The sequence below is a fragment of the Nelusetta ayraudi genome, unplaced genomic scaffold (assembly GCF_046127955.1).
Source record: "Nelusetta ayraudi isolate G7.1 ecotype Tasmania unplaced genomic scaffold, CSIRO-AGI_Nayr_v1 ptg000168l, whole genome shotgun sequence".
Taxonomy (NCBI): domain Eukaryota; kingdom Metazoa; phylum Chordata; class Actinopteri; order Tetraodontiformes; family Monacanthidae; genus Nelusetta; species Nelusetta ayraudi.
This window is the reverse complement of record NW_027466218.1, coordinates 3,763,609-3,776,718: the sequence shown is the minus strand read 5'-3', so window position 1 is coordinate 3,776,718 and position 13,110 is coordinate 3,763,609. Positions and strand designations below refer to the sequence as shown.

Genomic DNA, 13,110 nt, shown 5'->3' with positions numbered 1-13,110 from the left:
TGTGAGCCCATCATAATATCAATTTTTAGAGGAAGCTAAAACCCAGCGTTTTAGCAGGTGGCTGTAAACAGGGGACTAAATATGATGTTTATATTTATGTCTAATATGATTACTTTTTCATCATCAATGATATGTGGCAGCTCCACTAGAGTCCTGGATGAAACAGATTTTTGAATTATGGACTGAATGTTTTCAAGTGAGTTCAAGTACCCACTTAAAGCACAGAAGGAGAGGTTTTTGAATAATTAACCAAGCGAGGCTGCTTCACATCTGAGAAACGCTAGATCACGAGCCCCCTTCAGCTCAAACATAAATCCGTGTTTACCAGTGAGGTCGGCCCTGGTTCGGTCGCTGCTCACTGCAGCGGGGGTCTGCTGGCTGAAGCAGAGAGCTGGCAGGTGGGGCTTCTCGGGACCACCGCGCTGCAGCTGAGTGGGTTGGAGGAGGCTGGAGCCGAGGGAGGCTGGAGCTGGAGCTGACACCGCTGGATTGAAGGCTGTCGAGTCTGGGATGAGCTGCTGTAGGGCTGCGAGGCTTCTCTGATCTCACACACACACACACACACACACACACACACACACACACACACACACACACACACACACACACAAACGCAACAAATGATTCTCTGCCAGGTCTAAATATTTTTCTTAGACGTGCATTAAAAACTCCTCCTACTGCAACATCATGGCTGAGGGTGACAATTGTGACTGGGAGCAGGAGGATCCCCACCATGAAAGGTCTCTCTCTCTCTCTCTCTCTCTCTCTCTCTCTCTCTCTCTCTCTCTCTCTCTCTCTCTTTCTCTCTCTCTCTTTTAAGTGGCACTGCATGCAGCCAGCAGCTCACTCACCAGCAGGTCCTTGACAAGTTCTCAGTGAACACAGGAAGCGCACAGCCGTGAGGGCGCCCAAGTGAGCGAGGTGCGCATGCGCACAACAGTCTGTTGCAGGCTTACGGTGCGAGGACCCAAGTGAAGCTGTGATTGGCTGTTTGGACCTGCTTTACGCTTACTTACTCCAAAACGGTGTCGCCGATGCATTGTTGGAGTGATTGTCACGGTTTGGCGGCGACCAAACGGACACATTGTCACAGAATCAGAACTCAGTCTCGCGATAAACATGGTTTCACTGAAGTTGAAGCTGCTGTGAAAAGACAAATCCGATCCGAGAGCGTCGTCCCCTCCCTCCTCCTCACCGCACACAGGAAACGTTGTACACTTGTCAGCACTAATAGGATTCAAAGTGCGGTTAAACCGTTCTCACGCAGACGACCGCGGGTGGAAAATACCCGCAGGCCCCGACTTGAAAGAAAATGGGAGAACACAATGCGAACGTAAATTATATTTTGTCTCGTTGAAATCAATTATGACTAATGATTGCTATTCACGTCAGAATACCCATAGAACCCTACACTGAACTGTTAATCACTGTCAATATAACAGATGTTGTTGTTTTTAAAAACACATTTTGCTGCATTTTTATCTTAGAAGACCAATTGATTCGGTTTAACTTTGGACCAACTGGATGATGTTAGCATGTGTCGGCTTGGTTAGTCAGTCTGGGTTGTTGATGTTTTTTTTGTTTTGTTTTGTTTTGTTTTTTTTTTTTGTTTTGTTTTGTTTTTTAATATATATATTTTCGGTGTGCGCCGGACAGCAAATGAAACCAACCCCTACCGGACGCGCAGGTGAGCCCTGCGGCCAGGCGACGCGTCACCGCCGATCCTATAAAGCGCGCAGGTGGCTGCTGATTGCGCACGTTGCTGGTGTCTTGATTTGCGCCTTGTGTTTTCAGCCTGTGGAACTGAGTCGCTGCGTCTTCTTTCTTCCCTCAGTTTAATACTTCTCAGGACGTCTCTCGACGCGAGCATGAGCGCCGGAGGAGGAACCCCGTACATTGGCAGCAAAATAAGTTTGATATCCAAGGCGCAGATTCGCTACCAGGGAATTTTGTCCTCTGTCGATACTGACAGGTCCACGGTTGCTTTGGCCAAAGGTGGGTTTCTAGACCATGAGGTGACGGCTATATTTTGTCATATGAACAACTCTTTGCTCTGGTTATTGTCATTAACCTAAGAAATAACGTATACAAAAATGTTATATATAAATATATTAATGAAAACATTGCCATTAAAAAAAAAAACAAAAAAAACAACAACTTTGCTTTAGTGAAATAAATGAATGGCCTGTTTTTCCCCAACCCCAACAGTTAAATCCTATGGAACAGAGGACAGACACACAGACAGACCTGTGCCTTCCAAAGATGAAATCTACGATTACATCATCTTCAGAGGAAGTGACATCAAAGACATCACTGTGTCTGAGCCACCCAAATCCCAACATGGCCTCCCCTGTGACCCTGCTATTGTCCAAGTGCGTGTTAGCGCCTCATGGTGGAGTTTGCCTCTCATTTTGGTAGATTTTGAGTTTTTGTTAACATTCTCTAATTATTCTCCAAGTCGTCCCTGGGCAGCTCCTCTGCTGGATACCACCCACGCTGGAGCCCCTACAGAGACATGATGCACACCTACAACCAGCGGGCTGCGTCCTCCCTTCTCAGCCAGCAGTACAATGCAGCACTGGGCTATGGTAAAATGGATATAATTTCTGTCATGTTGCTTCCATTTTATCCGTAGCTGCGCCCTCCTCACCGTGTCTCTCCTGCACACCATCAGGGCTTCACGGAATCCCTCACAGGAGAGTTCCCATGGTGGAGCAGGCCGTCCAGACGGCACCTCTGGCTGCCGCTGCCCAGAGAAAAGGAGGCGGTTCAACGCAAGTGCAGGGCCGGCAGCCTGTCCAGCCAACCCAGCGCTCGGCCCGCGGAGGTGCCCAGGTTCAGAAGGAGAACATGCCCACCGGTGGGTTGCCTCGGCTTTGATTTGCCCAGAAATTCATCCATCCCCTTTTTCTGTCTTGGTTTAAGTCTATAAAAGAAACCACACAGCACCACATCTCGGCGACAGACTGTATTTAGAAACTGTATTTTACATGCAGGACGAACTTCATCACAGCCGAGTGCGGGCAAGACTCAGAGCCAAGGCACTACGAACCAGAAGCAAAAGCCAAAACAAGGTATTGCTTTTAAGAATTGTTGCACATTTGGACTCGTTTGTTAGAATACAACAGCACAGTGTTTGGTCCCTGTCTTTGTGTTCACCGCACAGCTGGAGGGACACATCCATGTTTAAACAAAGAAATTAATTTTCTCAGGCAGCCGCAGGTCCAGGAACAGAAGCCGAGGTCAACTCCTGGTGAAAAACTCCAAGGCCACCACCTTGCAGTTTGAGTCCGATTTTGACTTTGAGACTGCAAACGCACAGTTCAAAGATGACATTACAAAGGAAACCTCAGGCATGTTTGAAAGGCCGTCTGTCAGTTGGGGCTGGATGGAGGCAAAGTAACGCTGCTCCATGGAAGTGTGTGTGTCGTGTGATTTGCAGCTGCTGACAAGGTGGAATCATGGGAGGCCCAGAACAGCCAGACTGTCCAGGAGGACGAAAACCTGGGCGACAAATACTACAACAAAGCCAAATGCTTCTTTGATAACATCTCATCAGACCTGAAACCCAGGTGAGGGAAGGTTCTGCACTCATTAGAACTTTCAGTAGGTTCTTAATGGTATTGAACATATTTATTTTGTCCCCTGCAGGAGAACCACCTGGGCAGAGGAGAAAAAGCTGAACATGGAAACCTTCGGAGTGCCAGGTCGTTTCCTGCGAGGCCGAGGATTCAGGGGCCGAGGACGTGGAGGTCAAGGCCCCGTGACCTCTTCCTAAAGTTGGCAGCGGAAGAGTGTTAAGGAATTTCTTTTTGTTTACTATTTTCTGTAAATATTGTAGTTTTCTACTTATTTAAAAGGAAAAGTACCTCTGTATTTCCACAATTGTGGCACATGAAGTTTTTGCTTTTGTTTTTTTTCTGAACTGAACAGGCATTTATTGAGCTGTGCTTGGAACCCTCAGTTGATAAATGAATTGGGGGAGCAATTTCTTTTAAACTAAAGCTGTGATGCATGATTTAGTTGATTTCTGTTTGTTTTGGGGAAAAAAGAATATTGAATTGTTTTCTGCTTAATTGTCCGAATGTGAAGCAGCTGTAATTATTTTTGCTTTTCTGTTTTTTTGTCAATTGGAAACTCCGGAGGTCTTTAACAGTTGCTATTAAATAATATGATTAACAGAAATGGGTGCAGTTTCTGGTGCTACACTGAATGAGATCCAGCTAACATTTTCAAATGTTTAAATTCAAACTTTTTTTTTCTTTTTATTTAAACCCACCAAATGTAGAAACTTGGAGAGAAAAACTATAGAGTGTGTGGTGCTTTGCTTATGGAGGCTAGTGCGATGAAGGCAGGCCCCAAGTCTGTCAGCGCTCGCTGCAAAGAGTCGTCGTCATTGTCTGGGATGGTGATGCGGTCCAGCTCGCAGTGCTTGTCCAGCTCGCCCTCGTCGGTGTAGCAGCACAGCCAGTCCTCCTGCAGGTCTTCCTCGGCGCCCTGGATGGAGTGGAGCTTCTGCAGGAGAACATGGCCGTAGTTGTGTTACACATGTCACTCAAGAGAGAAGGAAAGATGTGCAGGAAATGTACCACCAACCTGTTGCAGCAGGACCCGCAGAGCCCTGAACCTCATGCTGTGACTTAAATCCTCAATCTGTGCCTGACGACACGGAGAAGAATGTCTTATTTTTATATTCACGCCTCCAAATGTGTTTGACAAAGATCATGTTGTACCTGATGGCTCCCCATGTAGGTTTCGGACTGGATATTCCGGTTAGTCTTGGAGAAAAAAAAAAAAAACTATTGTGAGACTGAGGAAACGCTGAGATAAATGTGTGCAGGAGCCCAGTTTTGAAAGGCCATCACCTGGTCCATGCTGAACAGGTAGGACACGTCTTCTTTCTTTGCGTGGGCTGAGATTCTCCCAACGCCCTATTGGGTGGAGTTGAGACCCAGTGAAATGCAATGTGATTTGAGGACAAGATGCATTCATTCACTATATTTGGTTTGTGATGAATTGCTTCATCAACAGACCACAATCCTACGTCAGGATGCGCACCAGCGGAAAGGAAAACAACATGCTAACAGACGTTACGTGGCTTTCTGAAATATTTTTTTTTCCTCCACACCTCTGTTGCTAGTTGTCCTTGTTGCATTCCTTTGTACTGACTGTTCCCCAGAGACGAGTTGCGGCGTTTTCTCTCAGCAGACAGCACCCGGAGACTGTCTGGTATCTTCGATAGAAACGACACACAAACACACACACACTTGCAGATGACAATCAAACCAATGGAAAATATGCAAATGGTTTGTAAATGTTTGCCGCCTTCCTTTTGATGTTTCTTTGAGCCTGAGTACGGACCTCGCAGTCGGTGCCTGGTTCCTCCGTGTTGAATCGGAGCAGGAATTCCACTTTGTCGACACCATCATGCAGTGGGGTGAACTCTTCCTTGCAGGAGATGGAGACGACCAGGAGGAGCAGGACTGTCGACGATACAACAGGACACTTGACGGAACTTGTAGATCTTTGAAAGGCGCGATACTTGGTATTTATCATTGCCAGATATGAGGTGATAAAAGAAATTGGTCCGTGAAGCTCTAGCTGTTTTGTTTGTTTTTCTAGGGTTTTTCTCCCACGCCCACTGGAACAGCCGCCCTACCCCCATTGTAAATAGCGAGAAGCAGCTGCCTCTACCAATTGGCAGCAATTTCAGAAAACACATGCAAAGAGCATGAAAACTGATCCAAACTAATAGTATCGTCAGCTAAAATTACGCTGGCTATAACCCTAAATCCAGAGAGTCGCCTTTTGTGTCCAGAACTGTTTCGTCGTGAGACAACAATCAGTGATGGACCTGCATCAGACACAGAACTCTGCTAAACTATGTTTGTGGCTTAGTTTTATTTTAACTTACTTTGGATGAATAAAATTTGAGAAAATGTTCAAGGTTCCTCAGCAGCTGTATACCAAAGTGTGAGCTCCAGCTGATTTTCTTACCCAGGGGGAGAAGCAGAGCAGCAATGACGATGCCGACGGTGCTGAAGGAGGCCCGGGTGCCGCTCGCCCTGCGGCTCAGGCAGCTGCCGCTCACCGAGCAGTCGCACACCATCACGCTGATCTTGTAAACGGCAGATACCCCCTGCAAGTCGTAGATCTTGAGCTTGACCTGGTGCCGCCCTGCATACACGTCAGGCTCCTTCACCAGGCCTGCCGAGAAACCTGCGGCCGGGTCCAGTCTCCACCTCCCGGCGACGTCTCCCAGCAGCTCGTAGGAGAACGGCCCCCCGAACAGCTCGCCGTCCAGGTCAAAGGTCGAGATGTTGGCCGTGGTCGGGACGTCGGACAAACACATGGCCACCGTGTCGACGACGGGCCGGGGCAGGTTGTCGTTGAAGTCGCTCACGTGGAGGTTCAGCGTGGTGGATCCCGTCATGGGAGGTAGACCTGCCCCACACAGGGCGACAACATGAGCCGACTGGTGAGGTTTGAAAGAGACATTCTGCTTTTTCTGAAGTGGACCTGTATTTGAATTACTGGAAATGTTGAGGTCGAGGCAGCCTAAACATCAACAACACACTGTAAAAAAAAATAAATAATAATAATAAAAGTTTTTTGGCAGTCCGAAGTTAAAGACTATCTGGAGAGAATCTTGATGTCCTGGATCTCAGCCATCAACCTGGTTGTCATTGTGCTGACAACCAGGTTAAAGGGTGGACTTTGCAACCAAAGATAACCTCCTGTATAAATTCAATCATTAATTCATATTTCTATAGCTCCAATCTATATCTCCTCAGGATCGTGGAGGGCTGATACAGAAAAAAATTCTGCCAAAAATTAGGGACAACCGGTCTTCCATGTCGACCAAACCAGCCAACAAAAAAAAATTACATTTGGCAAATGTGACGGTTAGTTGTTTGTTTTTTTAGAAATGTATGGATCAACTTCCAAAAGGACAACAAATAAACCTTTGAAAAAACTCCTAGACACATCTAGGTCTGAGGGCGGAGCCTCACCATTATCAACAGCGAGCAGAATGACAGCGTAGACGCCGTCGACAACGTGCGGCGACTCTCTGTCAGGACTCTTGACTGTGGTGACGTTACCAGTTTTGGGGTCGACTGCCAGCCAGCCGGCGGGGTCGTAACCCACCTTGTACCTGCGGGAGCAAACAAAGTGCTTCACCACGACGGCAGCCAGGTGTGACATTTTTTTCTCTCTCTTCTTTTTGACTCACACAAACTCTCTGGCGTGGTTGGAGTCGTGATCCACGGCCGTCACTGTCTCCACCAGGGTTCCGATGGCCGAGTTCTCCTCCACGGCCATGTCCTTGACGGCCCAGCTGAACTCCGGCGGGTCGTTGACGTCCTCCACGGCGACGGCGACTTGGACGGAGCGCAGCGAGCCCTCGGCCGAGCTCCTGCCGCTGGCGATTTTCCAAAGGCCCCGAGAGGTTTTCTCCAACACTTTGCAGGAGAAGTACGGCACCTCGTTCTCCACAGAGATGGACAACTGCAGCTGCGCCATGTCCTCAAAGTCTAAAGGCTGCAGACGGAAAAGTTTGTTTCAATCGCAAACCTCACCTGTAAAAAATGCAATGACGAATACGATGGAGTAACTATATGCAAGACGACTATACATAATAGAATGTAGTTTATGGTTCCGTTGGGGTAATTTGCTGTAGACTAAAGTGCATCCAGTGACTAGAGATAAATCAAGATGATTAGAAAAACTATTCACAACATCATAACCAGCAACTAAAGGAAAATAAAACAAGCTGCGTGACTGTGATGCATGTTGGGAAAACATTCCTACCTTCTGGCCTCAACAGACTTTAAAAAAAATCTGACACACGGGTACAAATGAGTTTATAATGCAGTTCACTTTTGACAGTGTATCTTTGGAATATAAAAGTGAGAGAAAACTTTCTCTGTTGTCCCACTGATCCATCATCGAAGCCTCTGACTGAAAGAGCAGCACAGTGATTGACGCTGTGTGTTTAGAAGTGAGCAGTCAGGGCTGACAGGGGCTGACAGGCGGGCGTGCACGTCGTAAATCACACGTAACGTGCAACTCACGGTTGTCTCTGCGACATGAAGACGAGCAGCCCTCACCTTCACCACGGTCAGGATTCCGTCGTTGCTCTCGCCGTCCGTCTCCACCTGGAAGTGGCCGGCGGCGGCGCCGTGCACGGTGTACTTGGCCCTCCACGCCGGCGTGTGGGGAGTGTCCCTGTCGGTCACCTGCAGCCGCAGAGGGGACGTCCCCACCTCGCGCTCCTTCACTTTGCCAGAGCCCTGAATTTCAAGAAGGAGGAGGGCAAAGGTTGGAGGAAAACTGGAGAAAAAATTCACTAATTCACTGATGTGACTTCCGCAGTAATCTGCCACTGAAAGTCCCTGAAATAAAGAAAAAAAATGTTGCTCCTCTTCTCAGAAAACCTACCCTGGAAACACAGTCCACAATATCAACCCTTTGTGATGTCACAAAGGACACCAAAGCCCCCACTCCTGGTCACAACAGCTGAGCCAGATGGTGATTCTGTGCTCTTGTGTGTGTGCGCTCCCTGCCCAACAAAGCATTGAGCATTGAATTAAGTAAGAAACTAATAGTGAGGATGTAAACACAGGGCTTAATATGATATCTTCTGAAAATCTTTCTGTTATGACGATGATGATGATGATGACGATGATGATGATGATGATGATGATGATGACGATGATGATGATGATGAGGCTCCGCAGCTGGAACCAGGCATACAAAGACTTGAACTAATAGAGTAAAATAAAAAAAAATAAAAAATGTCATCCTGAAATTCAACAGCTGGTTTGATAGAATGGCAACTGTGGGCTGAAATTGCAACAGTTTCATAATTGCAATGTCCAATTGTGAATCATATCTGTTTTGTACGTGATATGACCTTATTTTGGAACCAGAGTATTTTTACATGGCCGCATATTTGTTGAGAACGCCCAAACAGGACCAGTCGAGCAGTGTGGGGTCATCTGGGCCTCTGCCAGTCACCGCCCGTCATTGCTTGATGTTATCGGGCACTTTTCGCTGGAAATCAACAGAATCAACTCCACAAAACGGTCCCTGCTGATATCAACCCCCTCAGTGCGGTTGTTTTGGCGGCAACCACCGAAATGCTTTGGCAGATGAAAACAGACGCTGAATGTTGCCTCTCTGGTTTCATCCCAGCGCCACAGCGTCACCACGCCCTCACTCCGCACTTGCAGTGATACCGAGTTGCCACCGAACTGTGACAGGAACGTCACATTTGGTTGCCAAGCATCAAAGACGTGTTGACAAAACGCAGCAGGAAACCAGGCAGGTATATTAATGTCACATTCCACCAGGAGGAGGGTCCCGCTGCTGCATGTACTGCTGGAAGTGTATATCTGACTGGGACTATTGTCCGCCTGTATTTCTCACGGCAGCTGTGCAACCAGCCCACTCATAGGCCTGTCGAGGCTGAGAACGGATGGCCGGCTCCACTGTGTGACTGTGCTCTCCGCCGAGGTCGCTGTTTGCACTTCAAGTCCTCACACACTTGAAGACTAATACGGCCGTTTATGAGTCTTTCCTCGCGCGGCTCTATTGATTTATACAGCCTGCCAACGGCTCATGGAGCTAAATCTGCTCGCAAATAGGCATGCAATTTTTTTTACAAGTCTTCGTGAAACATTGGAACTCTTACATCTTGCATTTGGAGTAAGTTGGATTTGCACGTTGAAATCTTCCTTCTACATTTTACGAAACTCTAATGGAAAACATTATTTCACTACTCCTACAATCCCTTTGGAATTTCCCTTCAGCTGGAGGATTTTCACTTTTCACTTTTATCCATGGTTTCTATACACTCTTTCCCTGCTGGACATGTGAGACAGACCTACAGGTGGTCTACAGGAACTGTGTCCAACGGCGGCGGCCGTCACACCTACCGTCTGTCTGCTGATGGTTGGGAGGTTGTTGTTGCCATCCTGGATGTTGATGATGACGGTGGTTGAACTGGACAACTTCACCACCTCGCCGCGGTCCGTGGCCTCCACCACCACTGTGAACTTGTCCGTCACCTTCATTCAGCCAGTTAGAGATGAATAGCAACTTCAATTTTTGTGTAAAAATAAAATGTATTTTTAATTCAAAGGTCCTGCACGATACACACTGTCTGGTTTTCGCACCATTGGCTAAACGCTGTAGATCTCCAGAAAAACAGTTCTGTTCAAAGCCACCTGGATTTTAGCTTCCTGCTGCTAAAACCAATGTTTTGTTGGCCCTTGTGCCTCTTGGGAAGATGATTGGCATCTTAGTGAGTACCATAACTCTTTTGTTTGGCGTGAACTTTTTGAAAAGTGGCACAAACAACATAAGTCGGGGGCAGATGAAGGTCATTGACATGGTGGAGACCATTGTTGGAGAACATTGGAAAGGTGGGGTGTGTATAATGTGTGACCTTTGGAGTGTTGAGTCATCATATGTTTTCTTTATGTTTTTCCCCTGAGGGCCTTTCAGTTCACCTGTGTGCAGTTACACACATGTAATTAGATGGTGCTGCAGGCGGCCAGACTGCACGTCTACATACTTGCACAGACATCTCACGTCACATTGTTCACCTCATAATCCAGGCATCCTTTAAAGGAGATGTTTCCAGATCTGTCGATGTAAAACTCGATGTCGGGAGGGTTCGGAGACACCGACTTGATTTTGTAGTCAAAGGTCGAGTTTGGCGTCCCGCTCTGATCTGCGTCGGTGGCGAACACTGTCAGGAGACTCGACCCTGTCGTAAAAAGACATTGTTCGTGAAAAAAAGAAGTAGCTGTGTTAATATCATAAGATATTAAGAGAAAGAAGTGTGGCTCATGAGATCTGTCACACCTTGTGTTTGTTCCTCCTCAACATTGATGACGTGCACGGTCTTCTCGAAAGTTGGCGGGTTGTCGTTGATGTCTTGAACAATGACTTCGACCCTCAGCTTGCTTTCAAGGGATAGATCTGCTCTCCTGGACTCCAGCCACAGCTGCAGATTGAAAACGTGGCAGAAGAAAATCAGTAAAATCTGAATGACTATAAAGTGGCTGTGGGATTTGGATTTGTGACCATAATATTAGAGGATTTAAACTGAATATGCAAACCTGACCGTAAGCATCGTAACATCTTTCTTCATTGGCAAGAATTTTTTTTTTCAAATGGGCTCTGTATGACATAATTTCACCACCAGATGTCATAGTTTTGCAAATGTATTTTTTTTTTTTCTCCAACCTAATAAGATGAATTTTACATACTGCTCTATGGCAAAAAAAAAAATAAAACATTCAAACTCTTTTTAATTTGGTCCATTTCATAGCTGTAGACTAGGACATGGTATCAACAATGTTCCCACAGCAGTCCACATAAAACTGTTCTGAGATCATTTTTATGACACAGCAAGCACACTGGGGAACTGAGAACATCTTTAACTTTAACTCCACAGCAAAGTCCCCAGCCACCACTGACCTTGATCTTTTTTTTTTCCTCATAGTCCACGGCCCCATTGATGTATAAGACGCCAGTTGTTTTGTCGAAGGACAGAAGCCCCTGCGGTTTCTCATTCACTCCTTCCCCGACAATGTCGTAGGAGAGCCCATCATCCCTTTGGATGTTGATCTGGAGCACAAGACAGAAAGGCTGTGGCTCAGACAGGTTGAAAAAGCAGACGGGCTTCCTTGAATATCAGGCACGTAGTAGAACAACAGAGGGTCAGCGGCCCGTGACTGCCGCCCTCTTCTGTGGAACTGCGCTGGAATCTGATGACACGCTGCTGCTCACCGTGCCCAACAGGTGAGGGAAAGGTCCCGGCTCTTCCTCCTCCACCGTGAAGGACGCAATGATCCAGGCTCTCCTGTGACGACTCAGCACCTCGGAACCTGTCGAGCCCCACAGACAGACCTGAAAAGTCCAGAGCAGCCAAACAGAACCGCAACTTTACATCGAGAGTCGCAACAAAGCAAAGCAAAGAGAAACAGGAGTGTTTGTTCCTGCGAGTGGCGCCTGTCAAAGCCAGTCAAGCAGTTCTGTTCGAAATCAGCTGACAAATTTCTGGTTGGTCACCTGGTAGGAGTGTTGTTTTTTTGTTTTTTTCAACCTATTTTTCTGTCATCACGCTGATCCTGATAACTGCTGATGTAACTGATAGACTTCCAGCACATAGTGATGTTTTACCCACATGTCAGCATCAACTGCACAGACATGATCACGATGATGCCCGGTGAGAGCGGCAGTTTTCGTTAAAGAAAAATTGCAAAGAAAATTATCTAAAGGAAAAAATATAAAAATATAAATATGACTATATATGTGTGTGTGTCACACACAACTATATACACATATGCATATATAGAATTACTTTCTTACAGTGTCATTGTAGATGACAGTATGACATAGTAAATATTACTGTAAATTAAGTGTAAATTGTTAATATATATTCTCATCCTTACCATAATATTGACAATATCACACTGAATTTACCATTATACCGTTCAAAAATGTAGCCTTTTTTTTTTTTTTACAGCAATTTGTTACAAAAGATTATTTAGGGGGAGGCCTGCACCCGTGTACTTCATCAAACAGCCGCTTAGATCGCTTCTCTGTAAGTATGGCCTCGTAGCAGTAATAAATCACAAATTAAACGTTTTTCTTTTTTCCTTATTTGTTGTTTCTACGTACCAGGAGGAGGAAGCGCAGCATGATACCTTCTCTGTCCGTAAATCCAGCAGTCCAGACTGTCAGTGACTGGCTCTGATGGCATCTGAAGAGAGGAGGAGGGAAGGTCCTGCCTCACTGCTCTACAAACACCCACATACAGTAATTACAGTGTGTGTAATTGTTGTGTGTGTGTGTGTGTGTGAGTGGTGTGTTCTGACCGACTTTGTTGTAACACATCACTCGTTTGTGGTGTGATGTTTTACTACTTGATTGACATTGCTCTGCATTGGCTGAATAGTTCATGAACTGTTTTATTTCTTTCTGTGAACAACTAACCTGCCTACCTCAGTGTTTGGGATTTTTTTTAAATTCATGTTTTTATTTATTTTTTATTCATTGATTAATAATTTACTCTGGGCAACACTTTGAGAA

At 46.2% G+C, this 13,110-nt stretch overlaps 2 protein-coding genes across 2 annotated transcripts; one reads left to right on the top strand and one right to left on the bottom strand.

Annotated features, from left to right (window-relative positions):
• Positions 1–1,790: 1,790 nt before the first annotated feature.
• LOC142880398 (protein LSM14 homolog B-like) lies at positions 1,791–4,185 on the top strand. Its single transcript, XM_076014290.1, has 8 exons — positions 1,791–1,995; positions 2,209–2,372; positions 2,459–2,588; positions 2,675–2,860; positions 2,997–3,074; positions 3,213–3,353; positions 3,443–3,572; positions 3,652–4,185. The coding sequence occupies exons 1-8, from the start codon at positions 1,869–1,871 to the stop codon at positions 3,776–3,778; spliced, it is 1,083 nt and encodes a 360-aa protein (XP_075870405.1). The 5' UTR covers positions 1,791–1,868; the 3' UTR covers positions 3,779–4,185.
• Positions 4,186–4,249: 64 nt separating this feature from the next.
• Positions 4,250–12,842, bottom strand: LOC142880397 (cadherin-like protein 26). The gene is made up of 16 exons (XM_076014289.1): positions 12,700–12,842; positions 11,806–11,925; positions 11,494–11,643; positions 10,876–11,017; positions 10,614–10,777; positions 9,942–10,073; positions 8,112–8,294; positions 7,235–7,542; positions 7,014–7,156; positions 5,998–6,444; positions 5,362–5,483; positions 5,129–5,233; positions 4,866–4,931; positions 4,734–4,778; positions 4,597–4,659; positions 4,250–4,515 (listed from the first exon to the last, which is right to left on the bottom strand). The coding sequence occupies exons 1-16, from the start codon at positions 12,718–12,720 to the stop codon at positions 4,306–4,308; spliced, it is 2,421 nt and encodes an 806-aa protein (XP_075870404.1). The 5' UTR covers positions 12,721–12,842; the 3' UTR covers positions 4,250–4,305.
• Between the last annotated feature and the right edge of the window lie 268 nt (positions 12,843–13,110).

Excerpts from the sequence above, each read along its gene's own strand:
- LOC142880398 (XM_076014290.1), top strand. The coding sequence starts at position 1,869 with ATGAGCGCCGGAGGAGGAACCCCGTACATTGGCAGCAAAATAAGTTTG. Across the intron at positions 3,075-3,212 it reads GAAGCAAAAGCCAAAACAAG|GCAGCCGCAGGTCCAGGAAC; the intron begins GTATTGCTTTTA and ends TAATTTTCTCAG. Across the intron at positions 3,354-3,442 it reads CATTACAAAGGAAACCTCAG|CTGCTGACAAGGTGGAATCA; the intron begins GCATGTTTGAAA and ends TGTGATTTGCAG.
- LOC142880397 (XM_076014289.1), bottom strand. The coding sequence starts at position 12,720 with ATGCTGCGCTTCCTCCTCCTG. Across the intron at positions 7,543-8,111 it reads GAATCCTGACCGTGGTGAAG|CCTTTAGACTTTGAGGACAT; the intron begins GTGAGGGCTGCT and ends TTCCGTCTGCAG. Across the intron at positions 4,516-4,596 it reads TGCGGGTCCTGCTGCAACAG|AAGCTCCACTCCATCCAGGG; the intron begins GTTGGTGGTACA and ends GTTCTCCTGCAG.